Raw genomic sequence first — 21,000 nt, 5'->3', positions numbered from 1 at the left:
CTAGAATGGACATGAACCTTCTTATGATGGGATAAAGGTAATTCATTTTGGTCAGTTGGTCAACCATGGTTTGCCACTGCTGTGATAAGATTTTGTGTAAAATAATGAATTTGAAGAATTTATCTGCACTGTATGTTTGTTTGCTAGATAGCCAGACAGTTTTAGAGGAATTATTCCAACATTCCATTCAAACAATGCAGTCGATCCACAGCAATACACTTACACTGGCTGAAATCAGTTGATAATAGGACTTAGACAAGTTGTAAATGCAACAAGTACTGATATTGTATCATATAATAGCACTCACAGCTTTCCAAAAAAACAGAAATTGAGACATTTATGGTCTGTTTACATATATTTTAGAGGATATTTATATAGAAAATTGGTATAAAACCAATATAAACTATAATAATATTTTAGGTTGACAATAATTATATTACACTTTCTGATATATCACATACCTTACTTTTATTTTCCTGCATTAGTAAAATCACGACAAGGGGGCAGAGGGAACACTTATACAGATACTGATGAGGGGATATGAACCAGGTGTGTGTAATAAACAAGACAAAACAAATGGAATGATGAGATGAGGAGCGACAGTGGCTAGAAGGCCGGTGACGACGAACGCTGAAGCCTGCCCGAACAAGGAGAGGAGGCAGCTTCGGAGGAAGTCGTGACAGAGGTCAATCGAACTCGACCAAAACAATGGAATTGCCATGGAAATGCATGGGGGATTGATCCCGAATCTCCTCACTGCCCCCCAGCAAAATTAGCCAAGATTTAGGCTATTGTTTATATGTGTATTTCACACTAGGTTGAGGTAGAAATCTAAGTATAATGCTTGTATGGATGTCAACCCCAACACATGTTAATGTCATTGTCACCAATCAACTGCCTTACAGTTAAAAACGACTTTGACTGCCACCACCCATTTCTGTATGCTAGCTATGCTAACCAGCTTATACGAACAGGAGTTAGCATTTAGCAGTCACTTCTTCTAAACCTGAAAAAGGACACCTGTTAAATGTTGTGCAGCAAAACAGCCACATATATCCAAATCAGACTTAAGTAACCATACTGTATGTGAGCCTGTTACAATGCATACATCATTACGGATTTGACGAATATCCACTTTGTTAGATCAGATTTGTAGAATGTGCGCTAATCCAGTCAAAGTGTGAAAGAAAGCATATTTAATGCCGAAACCCTCATATTAAACAGCAATGGTATTCACTAAATTGATGGTTTAATTTAGGATAATGTTTTACAGCTTTGTCATTCAATTTTTTAAAATCATCTTACTTGATTATTTTAGATATTTTACATAATAGTAATATAATTATAATTACAGACACCTGTGATAATCTGAAGTATCCAAAAAGGTGACTAAACATTTGTTTTTAAATGGTCGTTTACTGGTAAACTTAGAATGTTTCCAGTATATATTCTACCTCTTGGTGATGTCATTCGGAAACACAATGTCAACTTTCACTGCTATGCGAACGACACACAGCTGTACATTTCAATGAAACATGGTGAAGCCCCAAAAATGCCTACCCTGGAAGCCTGTGTTTCAGACATAAGGAAATGGATGGCGGCAAATGTTTTACTTTTAAACTCAGACAAAACAGAGATGCTAGTTCTACGTCCCAAGAAACAAAGAGATCTGCTGTTGGATCTGACAATTAATCTTGATGGTTGTACAGTCGTCTCAAATAAAACTGTGAAGGACCTTGGTATTCCTCTGGACACTGATCTCTCTTTTAACGAACATATCAAGATTATTTAAAGGACAGCTTTTTTCCATCTTCGTAACATTGGAAAAGAATCAGAAACTTTTGGTCAGAAAATGATGCAGAAAAGCTAATCCATGCATTTGTCACTTCGACTAGGCTACTGCAATGCTCTACTCTCTGGCTGCCCGGATAAAGCACTAAATAAACTTCAGTTAGTGCTAAACACGGCTGCTAGAATCTTGACTAGAACCAAAACATTTGATCATATTACTCCAGTGCTAGCCTCTGTTAAGGCTAGGGCTGATTTCAAGGTTTTACTGCTAACCTACAAAGCACTACATGGGATTGCTCCTACCTATCTCTCCGATTTGGTCCTGCCGTACATACCTACACGTACACTACGGTCACAAGACGCAGGCGTCCTTATTGCCGCTAGAATTTCTAAGCAAACAGCTGGAGGCAGGGCTTTCTCCTATAGAGCTCAATTTTTATGGATTGGTCTGCCTATCCATGTGAGAGACGCAGACTCGGTCTCGACCTTTAAGTCGTTACTGAAGACTCATCTTTTCAGTAGGTCCTATGATTGAGTGTAGTCTGGCCCAGGGGTGCGAAGGTGAATGGCAAGGCACTGGAGCAACGAACCGCCCTTGCTGTCTCTGCCTGGCCGGCTCCCCTCTCTCCACTGGGATTCTCTGCCTCTGACCCCATTACAGGGGCTGAGTCACTGGCTTACTAGTGCTCTTCCATGCCATCCCTAGGAGGGGTGCGTCACTTGAGTGGGTTGAGACACAGACGTGATCTTCCTGTCCGGTTTTGCGCCCCCTCGGGCTTGTGCGGTGGAGGAGATCTTCGCGGGCTACAGTATCTATGCTGCAATAGTCGATGTGCCATGGGGCTAGGGTCAGTCTGTTATATCTGGTGTAATTCTCCTGTCTTATCTGGTGTCCTGTGTGAATTTAAGTATGCTCCCTCTAATTCTCTCTCTCTCCTGTCCCGGAGGACCTGAGCCCAAGGATCATGCCTCAGGACAACTTGACCTGATGACTCCTGGCTGTCCCCAGTCCACCTGGTCGTGCTGCTGCTCCAGTTTCAACTGTTCTGCCTGCGGCTAGGGAACCCTGACCTGTTCACCGGACGTGCTACCTTGTCCCAGACCTGCTGTTTTCGACTATCTCTCTCTCTCACGACCTCTGAATGCTCAGCTATGAAAAGCCAACTGACATTTCCTCCTGAGGTACTGACCTGTTGCACCCTCTACAACCACTGATTATTATTTGACCCTGCTGGTCAACTATGAACGTTTGAACATCTTGAAGAACAATCTGGCCTCATATGGCCATGTACAGTTGTGGTCAAAAGTTTTGAGAATGACACAAATATTAATTTTCACAAAGTCTGCTGCCTCAGTTTTTATGATGGCAATTTGCATATACTCCAGAATGTTATGAAGAGTGATCAGATGAATTGCAGTTAATTGCAAAGTCCCTCTTTGCCATGAAAATGAACTTAATCCCCCAAAAACATTTCACTGCATTTCAGCCCTGCCACAAAAGGACCAGCTGACATCATGTCAGTGATTCTCTCGTAAACACAGGTGAGAGTGTTGACGAGGACAAGGCTGGAGATCACTCTGTCATGCTGACTGAGTTAGAATAACAGACTGGAAGCTTTAAAAGGAGGGTGGTGCATGAAATCATTGTTCTTCCTCTGTTAACCATGGTTACCTGCAAGGAAACACGTGCCGTCATCATTGCTTTGCACAAAAAGGGCTTCACAGGCAAGGATATTGCTGCTAGTAAGATTGCACCTAAATCAACCATTTATTGGATCATCAAGAAATTCAAGGAGAGAGGTTAAATTGTTGTGAAGAAGGCTTCAGGGCGCCCAAGAAAGACCAGCAAGCACCAGGACCATCTCCTAAAGTTGATTCAGCTGCGGGATCGGGGCACCACCAGTGCAGAGCTTGCTCAGGAATGGCAGCAGGCAGGTGTGAGTGCATCTGCACGCACAGTGAGGTGAAGACTTTTGGAGGATGGCCTGGTGTCAAGAAGGGCAGCGAGGAAGCCACTTCTCTCCAAGAAAAACATCAGGGATAGACTGATATTCTGCAAAAGGTACAGGGATTGGACTGCTGAGGACTGGGGTAAAGTCATTTTCTCTGATGAATCCCCTTTCCGATTGTTTGGGGCATCCGGAAAACACCTTGTCCGGAGAAGACAAGGTGAGCGCTACCATCAGTCCTGTGTCATGCCAACAGTAAAGCATCCTGAGACCATTCATGTGTGGGGTTGCTTCTCAGCCAAGGGAGTGGGCTCACTCACAATTTTGCCTAAGAACACAGTCATGAATAAAGAATGGTACCAACACATCCTCCGAGAGCAACTTCTCCCAACCATCCAAGAACAGTTTGGTGACGAACAATGCATTTTCCAGCATGATGGAGCACCTTGCCATAAGGCAAAAGTGATAACTAAGTGGCTCGGGGAACAAAACATAGACATTTTGGGTCCATGGCCAGGAAACTCCCCAGACCTTAATCCCATTGAGAACTTGTGGTCGATCCTCAAGAGGCGGGTGGACAAACAAAAACCCACAAATTCTGACAAACTCCAAGCATTGATTATGCAAGAATGGGCTGCCATCAGTCAAGGTTGTGGTCCAGAAGTTAATTGACAGCATGCCAGGGTGGATTGCAGAGGTCTTGAAAAAGAAGGGTCAACAATGCAAATATTGGCTCTTTGCATAAACTTAATGTAATTGTCAATAAAAGCCTGTGACACTTATGGAATGCTTGTTATTATACATCAGTATACCATAGTAACATCTGACAAAAATATCTAAAAACACTGAAGCAGCAAACTTTGTGAAGACCAATACTTGTGTCATTCTCAAAACATTTGACCACGACTGTACAGTGGCTTGTGAAAGTATTCACCCCCCTTGGCATTTTTCCTATTTTGTTGCCTTACAACCTGGAATTAAAATTTATTTTGGGGGGGTTTGTATCATTTGATGTACACAACATGCCTACCACTTTGAAGATGCAAACTATTTGTTATTGTGAAACAAACAAGAAATAAGACACACAAAAAAAGAAAACTTGAGCGTGCATAACTATTCAGCCCCCCCAAAGTCAATATTTCATAGAGCCACCTTTTGCAGCAATTACAGCTGCAAGTCTCTTGGGGTATGTCTCTACTGTATAAGCTTGGCACATCTAGCCACTGGGATTGTTGCCCATTCTTCAAGGCAAAACTGCTCCAGATCCTTCAAGTTGGATGGGTGCTGCTGGTGTACAGCAATCTTTAAGTCATACCACAGATTCTCAATTGGATTGAGGTCTGGGGTTTGACAAGGCCATTCCAAGACATTTAAATGTTTCCCCTTAAACCACTTGAGTGTTGCTTTAGCAGTATGCTTAGGGTCATTGTCCTGCTGGAAGGTGAACCTCTGTCCCAGTCTCAAATCTCTGGAAGACTGAAACAGTTTTCCCTCAAGAATTTCCCTGTATTTAGCACCATCCATCATTCCTTCAATTCTGACCAGTTTCCCAGTCCCTGCCGATGAAAAACATCCCCTGAGCATGATGCTGCCACCACATGCTTCACCGTGGGGATGGTGTTCTCGGGGTGATGAGAGGTGTTGGGTTTGTGCCAGACATAGCGTTTTCCTTGATGGCTAAAAAGCTAAATTTTAGTCTCATCTGACCAGAGTACCTTCTTCCATATGTTTGGGGAGTCTCCCACATGCCTTTTGGTGAACAACAAACGTGTTTGCTTATTTTTTTCTTAAAGCAATGGCTTTTTTCTGGCCACTCTTCCCTAAAGCCCAGTTCTGTGGAGTGTACGGCTTAAAGTGGTCCTATGGACAGATACTCCAATCTCCGCTGTGGAGCTTTGCATCTCCTTCAGGGTTATCTTTGGTCTCTTTATTGCCTCTCTGATTAATGCCCTCCTTGCCTGGTCCGTGAGTTTTGTTGGGCGGCCCTCTCTTGGCATGTTTGTTGTGGTGCCATATTCTTTCCATTTTTTAATAATGGATTTAATGGTGCTCCGTGGGATGTTCAAAGTTTCTGATATTTTTTTATAACCCAACCCTGATCTGTACTTCTCCACAACTTTGTCCCTGACCTGTTTGGAGAGCTCCTTGGTCTTCATGGTGCCGCTTGCTTGGTGGTGCCCCTTGCATAGTGGTGTTGCAGACTCTAGGGCCTTTCAGAACAGGTGTATATATACTGAGACAGATGTGACAGATCATGTGACACTTAGATTGCAAACAGGTGGACTTTATTTCACTAATTATGTGACTTCTGAAGGTAATTGGTTGCACCAGATCTTATTTAGGGGCTTCATAGCAAAGGGGGTGAATACATACGCATGCACCACTTTTCCGTTATTTATTTTTTATAATTTTTTGAAACAAGTCATTTTTTCCATTTCACTTCACCAATTTGGACTATTTTGTGTATGTCCATTACATGAAATCCAAATAAAAATCAATTTAAATTACAGATTGTAATACAACAAAATAGGAAAAAAGCCAAGGGGGTTGAATACTTTTGCAAGGCACAGCCAGAAGAGGACTGGCCACCCCTCAGAGCCTGGTTCCTTTCTAGGTTTGTTGCTCGGTTCCTGCCTTTCTAGGGAGTTTTTCCTAGCCACCGTGCTACATCTGCATTGCTTGCTGTTTGGGGTTTTAGGCTGGGTTTCTGTATAGCACTTTGTGGCATCTGCTGATGTATAAAGGGATATACAGTGGGGAGAACAAGTATTTGATACACTGCCGATTTTGCAGGTTTTCCTACTTACAAAGCATGTAGAGGTCTGTAATTTGTATCATAGGTACACTTCAACTGTGAGAGACGGAATCTAAAACAAAAATCCAGAAAATCACATTGTATGATTTTTAAGTAATTAATTTGCATTTTATTGCATGACATAAGTATTTGATCACCTACCAACCAGTAAGAATTCCGGCTCTCACAGACCTGTTAGTTTTTCTTTAAGAAGCCCTCCTGTTCTCCACTCATTACCTGTATTAACTGCACCTGTTTGAACTCGTTACCTGTATAAAAGACACCTGTCCACACACTGAATCAAACAGACTCCAACCTCTCCACAATGGCCAAGACCAGAGAGCTGTCTAAGGACATCTGGGATAAAATTGTAGACCTGCACAAGGCTGGGATGGGCTACAGGACAATAGACAAGCAGCTTGGTGAGAAGGCAACAACTGTTGGCGCAATTATTAGAAAATGGAAGAAGTTCAAGATGACGGTCAATCACCCTCGGTCTGGGGCTCCATGCAAGATCTCACCTCGTGGGGCATCAATGATCATGAGGAAGGTGAGGGATCAGCCCAGAACTACACGGCAGGACCTGGTCAATGACCTGAAGAGAGCTGGGACCACAGTCTCAAAGAAAACCATTAGTAACACACTACGCCGTCATGGATTAAAATCCTGCAGCGCACGCAAGGTCCCCCTGCTCAAGCCAGCGCATGTTCAGGCCCATCTGAAGTTTGCCAATGACCATCTGGATGATCCAGAGGAGGAATGGGAGAAGGTCATGTGGTCTGATGAGACAAAAATAGAGCTTTTTGGTCTAAACTCCACTCACCGTGTTTGGAGGAAGAAGAACGATGAGTACAACCCCAAGAACACCATCCCAACCGTGAAGCATAGAGGTGGAAACATCATTCTTTGGGGATGCTTTTCTGCAAAGGGGACAGGACGACTGCACCGTATTGAGGGGAGGATGGATGGGGCCATGTATTGCGAGATCTTGGCCAACAACCTCCTTCCCTCAGTAAGAGCATTGAAGATGGGTCGTGGCTGGGTCTTCCAGCACGACAACGATCCGAAACACACAGCCAGGGTAACTAAGGAGTGGCTCTGTAAGAAGCATCTCAAGGTCCTGGAGTGGCCTAGCCAGTCACCAGACCTGAACCCAATAGAAAATCTTTGGAGGGAGCTGAAAGTCCGTATTGCACAGCGACAGCCCCGAAACCTGAAGGATCTGGAGAAGGTCTGTATGGAGGAGTGGGCCAAAATCCCTGCTGCAGTGTGTGCAAACCTGGTTAAGACCTACAGGAAACGTATGATCTCTGTAATTGCAAACAAAAGTTTCTGTACCAAATATTAAGTACTGCTTTTCTGATGTATCAAATACTTATGTCATGCAATAAAATGCAAATTAATTACTTAAAAATCCTACAATGTGATTTTCTGGATTTTTGTTTTAGATTCCGTCTCTAACAGTTGAAGTGTACCTATGATACAAATTACAGACCTCTACATGCTTTGTAAGTAGGAAAACCTGCAAAATCGGCAGTGTATCAAATACTTGTTCTCCCCACTGTATAAATACATTTGATTGATTGATTGATTGATTAATCAAATACCACATTCAAGTCAAGCATGCTTTTGTGGCACAGTTGATTCCACGCAGGGTTTCACCGACCACCACGTATGAGCTCACTCTTCCTGTCTCATTACACTATGATCAGAGCCGGCTGCAGACAATGATCAGCTAGGGGGAAAACAGATTATCAACATTTCAATGCTTTATTTATAATTCTATAAAATATATGCAACACATTTTCCACCAACAGTTTTCTGTGCCAATGCACCACACAACAATGCTTATATGTGTGGTATGATTGCTAGTTAGCCTATTGCAGATCTGGACAAACGATCCACCTCCCACTATTGCCACTATGAATGGTGGATAGAGGGCAGGATACACCGTTGGGCTGGTAGACTATATTGACCTGTGGTATAGTTAGCGTGCCGAAAAGCGTAGTGTATAAGGGAGGTACCAAAACACCTTGATAGGGGAGGCGCATGCAAGCAGATGAGAAAATGTGTCTAGGATGGAAGAAATTATATAGTTAAACCTGCAAAACTGTCCCTAAGTCTTCTCTATGTAAGGACAGAGAGAGGGAGTCTGTCCCATGACCAACTCCTCTCTACTGATAAACACCCCTATTGTCCGTACAATGCGGCAGCAATAAAAATATGATAACACCCACAATGGGGAAGCTGCATCATCCCAAACTTCCCTCCTTCACCTCCCCTACATTGATTGGCTATTTATCATTGATAAAGTAGAGATGGTGGAGCCTGTCGCAGCTTAAAAGAGATTAATCAATTTTGCTATCCTCGTGTGGCCCGAACCAAAGACGAGCACTTTATTAGATTGGGGAATTCAATGCTGTCAGCTTCTCTGCTTTAATTACTATGCGTCTTCAGAAGGAAAAATAAGAAAATTAAGAAAGGAGGGATCTGCTTATTAAAATAATGGAAACTTTGGTTATTATTCATGGCGGCATGTCGCTCCTCATGGTTGTTGACGAACCGCTGAGTGTTTATCATTTAAGGTATGATGCACTGAGAGTTGAGTGAGCTGTAATCCTGGAAAGATTGCTCTGAGACTGGCTTTCAGAAATCAGAGCAGGGGGCGAGATTCTTGGGAGGTCTCTCTCTCTCAGTGTGAGACAACACTGCCTTTACAGCTTGTCTGCTCATAGTCAGAGATGAGGGTGGAAGCGAAAACAAAAGTTGCCATAGTTCATGGTGATTTACTGGGGTAATAATGCAGTTAAGAACATACAAATGTGAGACAAGTTGGAAGTACCATAACATACACTAGCATTCAAAAGTTTGGGGTCACTTAGAAATGTCCTTGTTTTCGAAAGAAAAGCATTTTTTTTTGTTCATTAAAATAACATCAAATTGATCAGAAATACAGTGTAGACATTGTTAATGTTGTAAATGGCTATTGTAGCTGGAAACGGCTGATTTTTAATGGAATATCTACATAGGCGTATCAGCAACCATCAGTCCTGTGTTCCAATGGCACGTTGTGTTTGCTAATCCAAGTTTATAATTTTAAAAGGCTAATTGATCATTAGAAAACCCTTTTGCAATTATGTTAGCACAGCTGAAAACTGTTGTGCTGATTAAAGAAGCAATAAAACTGGCCTTCTTGAGAATTGTGGGTTCGATTCCAGGCTCAAAATGGCCAGAAACAAATAACTTTCTTCTGAAACTCGTCAGTCTATTCTTGTTCTGAGAAATTAAGGCTATTCCATGCGAGAAATTGCCAAGAAACTGAAGATCTCGTACAACGCTGTGTACTACTCCCTTCACAGAACAGCGCAAACTGGCTCTAACCAGAATAGAAAGAGGAGTGGGAGGCCCCGGTGCACAACTGAGCAAGAGGACAAATACATTAGAGTGTCTAGTTTGAGAAACAGGTGCCTCACAGGTCCTCAACTGGCAGCTTCATTAAATAGTACCCGCAAAACACCAGTCTCAACGTCAACAGTGAAGAGGCGACTCCGGGATGCTGACCTTCAAGGCAGAGTTGCATAGAAAAAGCCATATCTCAGACTGGCCAATAAAAAGAAAAGATTAAGATGGGCAAAAGAACACAGACACTGGACAGAGGAAGATTGGAAAAAAGTGTTATGGACAGATTAATCGATGTTTGAGGTGTTCGGATCACAAAGAAGAACATTTGTGAGATGCAGACCAAATGAAAATATGCTGGAGGAGTGCTTGACGCCATCTGTCAAGAATGGTGGAGGCAATGTGATGGTCTGTGGGTGCTTTGATTGTGGTAAAGTGGAAGATTTGTACAGGGTAAAAGGGATCTTGAAGAAGGAAGGCTATCACTCCATTTTGCAACGGTATGCCATACCCTGTGGACGGCACTTGATTGGAGCCAATTTCCTCCTACAACAGGACAAAGACCCAAAGCACAGCTCCAAACTATGCAATAATTATTTAGGGAAGAAGCAGTCAGCTGGTATTCTGTCTATAATGGAGTGGCCAGCACAGTCATCGGATCTCAACCCTGTTGAACTGTTGTGGGAGCAGCTTTACCGTATGGTACATAAGAAGTTCCCATCAAGTCAATCCAACTTGTGGGAGGTGCTTCAGGAAGCATGGGGTGAAATCTCTTCAGATTACCTCAACAAATTGACAACTAGAATGCCAAAGGTCTGCAAGGCTGTAATTGCTGCAAATTGAGGATTCTTTGACGAAAGCAAAGTTTGAAGGACACAATTATTATTTCAATTAAAAATCATTATTTCTAACCTTGTCAATGACTACATTTCCTAATCATTTTGCTATATTTCCTATTCAAACTCATTTCATGTATGTTTTCATGGAAAACAAGGACATTTCTAAGTGACCCCAAACATTTGAACGGTAGTGTACATCATTGCTGCACTCTAGACACAATTGTGGTTTATTCCATATACTGTATCGTATTTAACTGCTGAACTTGGACAATGGCAGAAAAATATTTTAATGCATGAATCTCTAGTCATTTCCACGTGTGTTCTTACAACAGGTAGTGCATTTACTGCAACAATAAAGTAGCTGCAAAAATACCCCATAGTGTATGTTATTATTAGTAAGGATGGGGAGGTCGGAGCGGGCCACAATGGTCATAACATGTCTCTGTAACTGCAACTCAGCACTGCTAAGGAACAGTAGTCCATGCATTTCGTAGTGTGCACTGTAACATAGTTATGTGTGCAATAGCTACTGTAATGAAAATCAACATGAATGAATTCTAGAAAACAAGTGAAGTTGTCCTACTCACCTGTTTGATTGCATACAACAGCTTACCATAGCAGTAGACTATGACCAGGAAGGGGATGATGAGGCAGAAAACAAAGAGGCAGAGGATGTACGAGACATTGTTGGCGCTCTTGGCCTTCCAGTCCACGGAACAGGTGGTACCGGGCCCCTCGGGGCCGTAGCGGCTCCAGCCGAAGAGCGGCGGCAGGGTCCACATCAAGGAGTAGACCCAGGAGAAAGCGATGCCCAAGGCTACCTTCCGGTAGTTGGTGGAGTCAGCCTCGGTTGGGCCCATCATGGTGCTGTAGCGCTCGTAGGAGAGCACAGCCAGGGTGATGAGGGACACGATGCCTGGGAACGAGAACACAGACACTCGCTCAGACTATGTAGAACAGGGCCAATACAGGAGTTCATCGGGGGTCAAAGACAACAACACAGACACAACACTCTAGCCTTAAAACAAACGTTTACCTATGGGGTGTTTGAACAAAATGCATGCAGACTCAACAGTGGGAGTGCTCATACAGACACAAGTAAATTATATCACACTTGGGTGTATGCTGGATTCCTACTGTTTTATCCTGGAAGGGTAAGTAATGCATCCATATAGGTTGTTATTACTTTGCAAAGAGAGATCCCAATGTACTATACAACAGGTAAGTGTGATTGCTTCACATAAAGTAGAATAGGGCATGCAGAATTCAGCTTTTAGACATTCCGCAGGAGGGCCCATGATACCAGTGATGAGTAGATGCCACAACAGCATCAATAGATCTATCATTTATCACCTCTCAATGCACACATTTCCTGCTCTGCAGCAATCGCAAAGGAGCATTTCATATCCAGCCACTGCTCCCAGAAACCTGACCCCTCATCTTCTTTATCTTGTTTGTTTTTTCATCGAAGTGAACATTATCCCATGTTTGCCTTGTTTGTCATTTCCTTTGAAGTTAACATGATGGCGTTAGAATGGCACCGCAATGGATAGCTGCCGTTTTACAGGATTCTGACCAATTCTGCTATTGTGTGTTTTTTTATGCTGATCGTAACTTTTTTGTAAGTAATATTTCTGCCATCGTTTCCTATGACCGAAAAGGACATCAGAACAGCGATCATTAACATAAATTTGGATGAAGATTTCTACTTCATACTACATACTGCTCACCCCGGACCAGGCCCTAATCTCAGAGACTTTGAAATGAAAGGAAAAGACGGTGTAAGAGAGGCCGGCGTGCGGGCACCCTTACGAAACGAAGTCGGCAAATAAATAATCTGCCTCTATCCTCCGTTCAATTGGCGAACATACAATCACTGGAGAACAAACTGGACGAGCTCCGTTCGAGACTATCCTATCAACGGGACCTGAAGAACTGTAATATCCTATGTTTCGCGAGTCGTGGTCTGAACGAGAGCATGGATAATATACATCTAGCTGGTTTTTCTATGCATCGGCAGGATCAAACGGCAGCATCGGGTAAGCTCAAGGGGGGAGGTGAGTGTCTCTTTGTTAACAACAGCTTTAATATTAAGAAAGTCTCATGGTTCTGCTCGCTTGAGTTAGAATACCTCATGATAAACTGTAGACCATACTATTTACCAAGAGAGTTTTCATCTATATTTATCGTAGTTGTCTATTTACCACCACAAACTGATGCTGGCACTAACACCGCACTCAACGAGATGTATAGGGCCATAAGCAAACAAGTAAATGCGCATCCAGAGGCAGTGCTCCTAGTGCCCATTGATTTTAAAGCAGGGAAACTGAAATCCGTTTTACCTAATTTCTACCAGCATGTCACCTGTGCAACTAGAGGAGACAACTCTTGATCACCTTTACTCCACACACAGAAACGCATACAAAGCTCGCACTCACCCTCCAACTCTATCCTCCTGATTCCTGCTTACAATCAAAAATTCAAAACAGGAAGTACCAGCTCAATTTGGAAATGGTCCGATGAAGCGGATGCTAAGCTACAGGACTGTTTCTCTAGCACAGATTGGAATATGTTCCGGGAGTTTACCACATCAGTCACCGGCTTCATTAATAAGTGCATCGACGATGTCGTCTCCACAGTGACATACTTACATATCCCAACCAGAAGCCATGGATTACAGGCAACATCCGCACTGAGCTAAAGGCTAGAGCTGCCACTCTCAAGGAGCAGGACAATAATCCGGACGCTTATAAGAAATCTTGCTACGACCTCCGACGAGCCATCAAACAGGCAAAGCGTCAATACAGAACTTAGGCCGAATCCTACTACTCCGGCTCTGACGCTCGTCGAATGTGGCAGGGCTTGCAAACTATGCTTGCTTCTATTCTCGCTTCGAGGCAAGCAACACTGAACCACACATGAGAGCACCAGCTGTTCCGGACGACTGTGTGATCATGCTCTCCTTCATGTTAGCCGATGTGATTAAGACCATTAAACAGGTTAACATTCACAAGGCCGCAGGGCCAGATGGATTACCAGGACAGCTCAGCGTTCAACACCATAGTGGCCTCCAAGCTCATCACTAAGCTAAGGACCCTGGGACTGAACACCTCCCTCTGCAACTGGATTCTGGACTTCCTGATGGGCTGCCCCCAGGTGGTGAGGGTAGATAACGACACATTCACCACGCTGACTCTCAATGTGGGGACCCCTCAGTAGGGCTGACCCTCAACGTGGGGACCCCTCAGTAGGGCTGTGGCGGTCATGACATTTTGTCAGCTGCTTAGTGTAATGAAAAATACTGCTGGTCTCACAGTAATTTACCGTTAATTAACATAAACATATTTAGCATCTCCAGGCCTTCACGCATACACGCTGCTGATGCACACGTTTTGAAACATCTACATTTAAACAAATCTAATAAATCAATCTAATATACACCATCACAATAAATCCATTCTTTATTTTAGTCAGGTCTAAAGAAACATTATGATATGAAGAAAATGTATTTCAGAAGAACATAATATGAGTTGGCCTACTGTAGGCCTATGTTATCTGGCTATGCTCCATGCCATAGGCTGTAGGCTTGTTCATTTAGCTGACAAGATATGCTTATACGTCCTGTGCCATTATTTTATTTTATATGATTTTATAGCAAAAGACTATAATTGAACTTAGCTGAATAAAATAGAAAGGATATTTTTCCCATTAAGGAGCGACTCTGCATATGAAGTGGCTATGTTGAGCGTAAAAGTGATCATTTGAAACCCATTTGAAACTTATCATTTGTCCTATATGCTAGATTTATTTGGCAACTTTAATTGTGAATAATACAAACCTTAGAATTTCTTTGAAATTAAAACATATATGGGCTGCATGGTGCTATTGATGATTTGAGAAAGTAGCAAAAAAAAGCTCTGTTCTTTGTCTCAGGCGTGCAGCGTGATCATATTTTCACCCATCAGACTGTTCTCAATTCAATCTCGTCTTTATTAATACAGTGGGGGAAAAAAGTATTTAGTCTGCCACCAATTGTGCAAGTTCTCCCACTTAAAAAGATGAGAGAGGCCTGTAATTTTCATCATAGGTACACGTCAACTATGACAGAGAAATTGAGAAGAAAAAATCCAGAAAATCACAGTAGGATTTTTCATTAATTTATTTGCAAATTATGGTGGAAAATAAGTATTTGGTCACCTACAAACAAGCAAGATTTCTGGCTCTCACAGACCTGTAACTTCTTCTTTAAGAGGCTCCTCTGTCCTCCACTCGTTACCTGTATTAATGGCACCTGTTTGAACTTGTTATCAGTATCAAAGACACATGTCCACAACCTCAAACAGTCACACTCCAAACTCCACTATGGCCAAGACCAAAGAGCTGTCAAAGGACACCAGAAACAAAATTGTAGACCTGCACCAGGCTGGGAAGACTGAATCTGCAATAGGTAAGCAGCTTGGTTTGAAGAAATCAACTGTGGGAGCAATTATTAGGAAATGGAAGACATACAAGACCACTGATAATCTCCCCTCGATCTGAGGCTCCACGCAAGATCTCACCCCGTGGGGTCAAAATGATCACAAGAACGGTGAGCAAAAATCCCAGAACCACACGGGGGGACCTAGTGAATGACCTGCAGAGAGCTGGGACCAAAGTAACAAAGCCTACCATCAGTAACACACTATGCCGCCAGGGACTCAAATCCTGCAGTGCGAGACGTGTCCCCCTGCTTAAGCCAGTACATGTCCAGGCCCGTCTGAAGTTTGCTAGAGTGCATTTGGATGATCCAGAAGAGGATTGGGAGAATGTCATATGGTCAGATGAAACCAAAATATAACTTTTTGGTAAAAACTCAACTCGTCGTGTTTGGAGGACAAAGAATGCTGAGTTGCATCCAAAGAACACCATACCTACTGTGAAGCATGGGGGTGGAAAAATCATGCTTTGGGGATGTTTTTCTGCAAAGGGACCAGGACGACTGATCCGTGTAAAGGAAAGAATGAATGGGGCCATGTATCGTGAGATTTTGAGTGAAAACCTCCTTCCATCAGCAAGGGCATTGAAGATGAAACGTGGCTGGGTCTTTCAGCATGACAATGATCCCAAACACACCGCTCGGGCAACGAAGGAGTGGCTTCGTAAGAAGCATTTCAAGGTCCTGGAGTGGCCTAGCCAGTCTCCAGATCTCAACCCCATAGAAAATCTTTGGAGGGAGTTGAAAGTCCGTGTTGCCCAGTGACAGCCCCATAACATCACTGCTCTAGAGGAGATCTGCATGGAGGAATGGGCCAAAATACCAGCAACAGTGTGTGAAAACCTTGTGAAGACTTACAGAAAACGTTTGACCTGTGTCATTGCCAACAAAGGGTATATAACAAAGTATTGAGAAACTTTTGTTATTGACCAAATACTTATTTTCCACCATAATTTGCAAATAAATTCATTAAAAATCCTACAATGTGATTTTCTGGATTTCTTTTCTCATTTTGTCTGTCATAGTTGACGTGTACCTATGATGAAAATTACAGGCCTCTCTCATCTTTTTAAGTGGGAGAACTTGCACAATTGGTGGCTGACTAAATACTTTTTTCCCCACTGTATGTAAAATTAGTTTCGATTTAGAAGGGCCCATTATCAATTGGGCAGGAACCGGGGCAGGGGAAACAAGACATGGCATCTGTATTCTCTCGAATAGCGAATGGAGCCGCACGGTTTCCCACCGGTCCGTTTTGTAGGCTACTTCGGTTTTATGGCGGAGATGTGCTTAATATGACCAGCTGAGAAATACATAGAAGAACATTTATTTCACTCCATGCATCAATCACTGTTTGAGGAGCATGCTCTCGCTGCCCCGGCTAACTGTAAGCCGCCCTGGACAATCAATGAACCAACAGCATCGCCTAGGCCTATCCTTACTCTCCCAGACTCATGGATATACATTTGGGAGCGTATCGTAAGGTAACCAGTCCATCCAGTCCACACTCAAAGATGATTTCTTGAATTTGTTTAATTTTTGAATATAGGCTAGACCAATTATGTACCAAAGACATCTTTAATCAGTTTTGTTATATGTTTTTCTGCCATCATATATGCGGTAGGCTACAGTATGTATTTTATAACAGCACGGGGGGAACTCATAAGCTCATGCATATGCTCTAATATGCTTATGGGTGTTTTGAATTAATCATCACCTTAGAAAGCGCTGTCCATTTCTTTATGTTAGGCTTTGAAGCAACATCCACAACAACCCTGTTTTGCTCTTTATGTTAGGCTTTGAAACAACATCCACAACAACCATGTTTTGCACTTTAACCTGCTGTTGAACTTCTTTCTTCAAATTGATCATCACAGTGAGGTGAGTTTTAAAAGTACTATAGGCCTACTTTTTTGATTATATGTGTTTGATGTGATTTTTGATTGCACTTGCATTGATGTCAGAGTGGTTAGAAGGACAATAGAGCCCTGAGTGCCAGTTCATTAGGACCTGATGGTTGTTAGCAAGTTGGGTACTACCAAAGCATGTCCAGAGTGCATCAAAGGAGATTACCGTGACTCAAAGGTCACCGCAACAGCCCTACCCCTCAGGTGTGCGTGCTTAGTACTCCCTGTTCACCCAGGACTGCGTGAACGCGCACGACTCCAACACCATCATTAAGTTTGCTGACGACACAATGTGGTAGGCTTGATCACCAACGACGATGACACAGCCTGGGAAGAAGTCAGAGACCTGGCAGTCAGCAAAATAAAGGAGCTGATCGTGGACTACAGTAAACAGAGGGCCGAGCACACCCCCATTCACATTAATTGGGCTGTAGTGGAGCGGGTCGAGAGCTTCATGTTCCTCGGTGTCCACATCACTAAGGATCTATCATGGTCCACACACACCAACAAAATCGGGAAGAGGTACCGACAACGCCTCTTCACCCTCAGAAGGCTGAAAAGATTTGGCATGGGCCCTCAGATCCTCAAAAAGTTCTACAGCTGCACCATTGAAAGCACCTTGACTGGCTGCATCACCTCTTGGTATGGCAAATGCTTGGCATCCGACCGCAAGGCGCTACAGAGGGTAGTTTATACAGCCCAGTACATCACTGGGGCCGAGCTCCATGCCATCCAGGACCTCTATACCAGACAGTGTCAGAGGAAGGCCCTAAAAATGGTCAAAGACTCCAGACACCTGTCATAGACTGTTCTCTCTGCTACCGCACGGCAAGCGTTACTGATGCACTGAAGTCTGGAACCAACAGGACCCTGAACAGCTTCTACCCCCAAGCCATAAGACTGCTAAATAGTTGGTTAAATAGTTAACCAAACAGCTACCCAGACTATTTACATTGACCCTTTTTTTTCACTCAGCACATACACTGCTGCTACTGTTTATTATCTATCCTGTTGCCTAGTAACTCTATTCCCAGTTATATGTACATATCTATCTCAATTACCTCGTACCCCTGCACATCGACTCGGTACTGGTACCCCATGTATATAGCCAAATTATCGTTACTCATTGTGTATTTATTATTACTTTTATTATTACGTGTTATTACTTTAATATTATTTCTCCATTTTCTTTCTCTCTGCATTTTTGGGAAGGGCCCCTAATCATTTCACTGTTAGTCTACACCTGTTGTTTACGAAGCATGTGACAAATAACATTTGATTTGATCCATGAGGCTGTCCTTCACGGCCATTGATTTCCAACAGCAATGAAGCAGACCTAACCAGCCCTCTAATTTAAAAGTGTGGGCCAGACCTTTCACTGAGGTGCTGTATAGTTCTCAGCTCTCAAAGGCAATGGGAGATATTGCAAGGGCTCTGAAAGTGCAGATTGTTTAGGTGTGAGTGTGTGTGTGTGCGTCCGTGCGCGCGCACACTGATTCACAGCAGTGAATTTGAAGCCTTTCTTCAAAGACGGCGAATATGAAATCTAATATTCCCATCATTATGTGGAGGAACCAACCGGCGAAATTAGGTTATGTTAGTTGGCCAAGCAGATGCCTCTGCCCAAGATTGGGACAGCTCGCTAGCATGAAATCGACATGGGACTGCTTATTCAAAGTAGGTCCTTATGGAGTAGGACCAACTCGTTGGACCTCACATCAGAGAGGCCAGCTTAATATAATATCCTCAAAATGCTCAAAATGTGATCTGAAATGTTTTGAAATTAACTAAATAAGATTAAATTCACTTGAGCAGCTCCCCCGTTTTGGGTTAGTTCCTTGTGCATCGTGTGTTTGTCTTTCAAAGAAAATCGAATAAAGTAAATGTTTCGGTATTGTACAGTTTTTACCCCAGGATGGAATGATACCTACATTTGCCCAATAATTGCCTGCAGGGATTTTTCTGCCATTGAAATCCTTGGGCGGCCGCCTAAGCGTTTTCTCGGGCCGCCTAAATTCAAACTGTATAAATAATTTTACACATTTAAATGACATTTTCAGGATGGAAAAACGCTTTCAGTGTTAACTTAAACCAGAGATAAAGTATGTAGAAAAGACAATGGACCTATATATATTTATATTATATAATCTTTGAGAACTAACAATTACCAAAATAAAAGCAAGAGAGTCAGGGAGATTTAGCAGTATGCATTTTGTAATCATGTTTGAGCAAAAGAACACAGGATTAGCCATGGCAAAATGAATAGAATTGCAGGAAATTAGCTTTAAAACTGCTAAATGTTCTCTCGGCGCCATGGCAGAATATGTAGAATCGCATGAAATTTGCTTTAAAAATGCAACATTTTCTCTCAGCTGCATGGCATAATGTGTAGAATTGCAGGAAATGTGCTTTAAAATGTAGCTCCATTGAGAACTTTGAGAAAATTATCTCTAAACAATTATCTCCACGCCAGAATAAACCCTGGACTGCCGTCATTTCTGATTTCCATTTCGGACAGTAACTCAACATCTGGAAAAGTTTAATCAGTGCAATATTTCGGACAAGTTTCCCTATCAAATATAAACTTGAGAGCTCACCACAACTGTTTTGCAAAAGGTTTTCTTGCATAGACACTATCTGTACTTCAACCATAGTCACCCTTACAGAAAAACCACATATAATTATAAATAATTGGTCATTTAGCAGACGCTCTTATCCAGAGCGACTTACAGGAGCAATTAGGGTTAAGTGCCTTGCTCAAGGGCACATCGACAGATTTTTCACCTAGTGGGCTCGGGGATTAGAACCAGCGACCTTTCGGTTACTGGCACAACGCTCTTAACCACTAAGCTACCTGCCACATCAATTTCACATGAACATGTGAAGTGTTCCAAAAACACGTTTTCACATGATTTCACAAATCATGTAAGCCATACAATATCAGTACAGAATACATAAACTAGCCTCAGAATACTTTGTACCATAAGGAAAATACAATCAGCAAGAAAATGAATGAAGGCCCATTGTTAAAAGTTTGGACTCTAGTGGATACACTGTTTTATTATGGAGAAGCGGCTGTGTGATTGATTAAATTCAATTTAGAAAGAAAACAACCACTGTGAATGACTTTCAATGTGGGGAATGACACAAATTAGCGACAGGAAGCCTTTGCAAAAGTTTGCGAACCTCTGCTTTATCTTTCATAAGGCCAGCGGAGGTGCATAAATTTAAAAGGCATTACAGGCACAAAAGGTCAAAGAATGCACCACTGACAAGATACAGGATCTCAAAGTAGCTTACACGCTTAACATAAGCTGTGTACGATTTTTCTTTCTATGAATTAAAGGTTACGGATAAAGTACAAATGACTGCCTTTGCTATCTGCACCCAAGGCAAGTCTGTATAGGAATACTAATGCTCTGAAATCCCACCTCCCATCATACATAATGAGTGTTGTGAGATGTGTTTATTCACTATTTATTGGACTTGCTCATTACCGTCGTATCAAGACCTTTAGGTTAGAGGGATTGCGCTTCCCTTTACTGTCAAAAAAACCACTAGACGAATCAGGGCCGAAATACAGAATACAGTCCAACTTCTGCATTCAGCAAGAGCAGACCAAGGTTAGGTTAATTCAAAGCCTGTGTACACCTGAGGCAGATACAATATATATACAAAAGTATGTGGACACCCCTTCAAATTACTGGATTCGGATATTTCAGTGACACCCGTTGCTGACAGGTGTATAGAATTGAGCACACAGCCATGTAATCTTCATAGACAAACATTGGCAGTAGAATGGCCTTATTGAAGAGCTCAGTGACCTTCATGTGGCACCATCATAGGA

At 42.6% G+C, this 21,000-nt stretch overlaps 1 protein-coding gene across 1 annotated transcript in view; it reads right to left on the bottom strand.

Moving 5' to 3' along the window:
* The window catches only part of LOC121534924 (parapinopsin-like), a 92,732-nt gene that overhangs the window by 60,250 nt on the left and 11,482 nt on the right, over positions 1-21,000 (bottom strand). The window contains exon 2 of the mRNA XM_041841548.2: positions 11,360-11,688. Within this exon, the coding sequence (XP_041697482.1) occupies positions 11,360-11,688 (329 nt within the window). The remainder of the gene's footprint in view (positions 1-11,359; positions 11,689-21,000) is intronic.

Source organism: Coregonus clupeaformis, chromosome 21 (assembly GCF_020615455.1).
Source record: "Coregonus clupeaformis isolate EN_2021a chromosome 21, ASM2061545v1, whole genome shotgun sequence".
Classification (NCBI taxonomy): Eukaryota; Metazoa; Chordata; class Actinopteri; order Salmoniformes; family Salmonidae; genus Coregonus; species Coregonus clupeaformis.
Note: the sequence above shows the minus strand (reverse complement) of the source record. Positions and strands in the feature narration are given on the sequence as shown.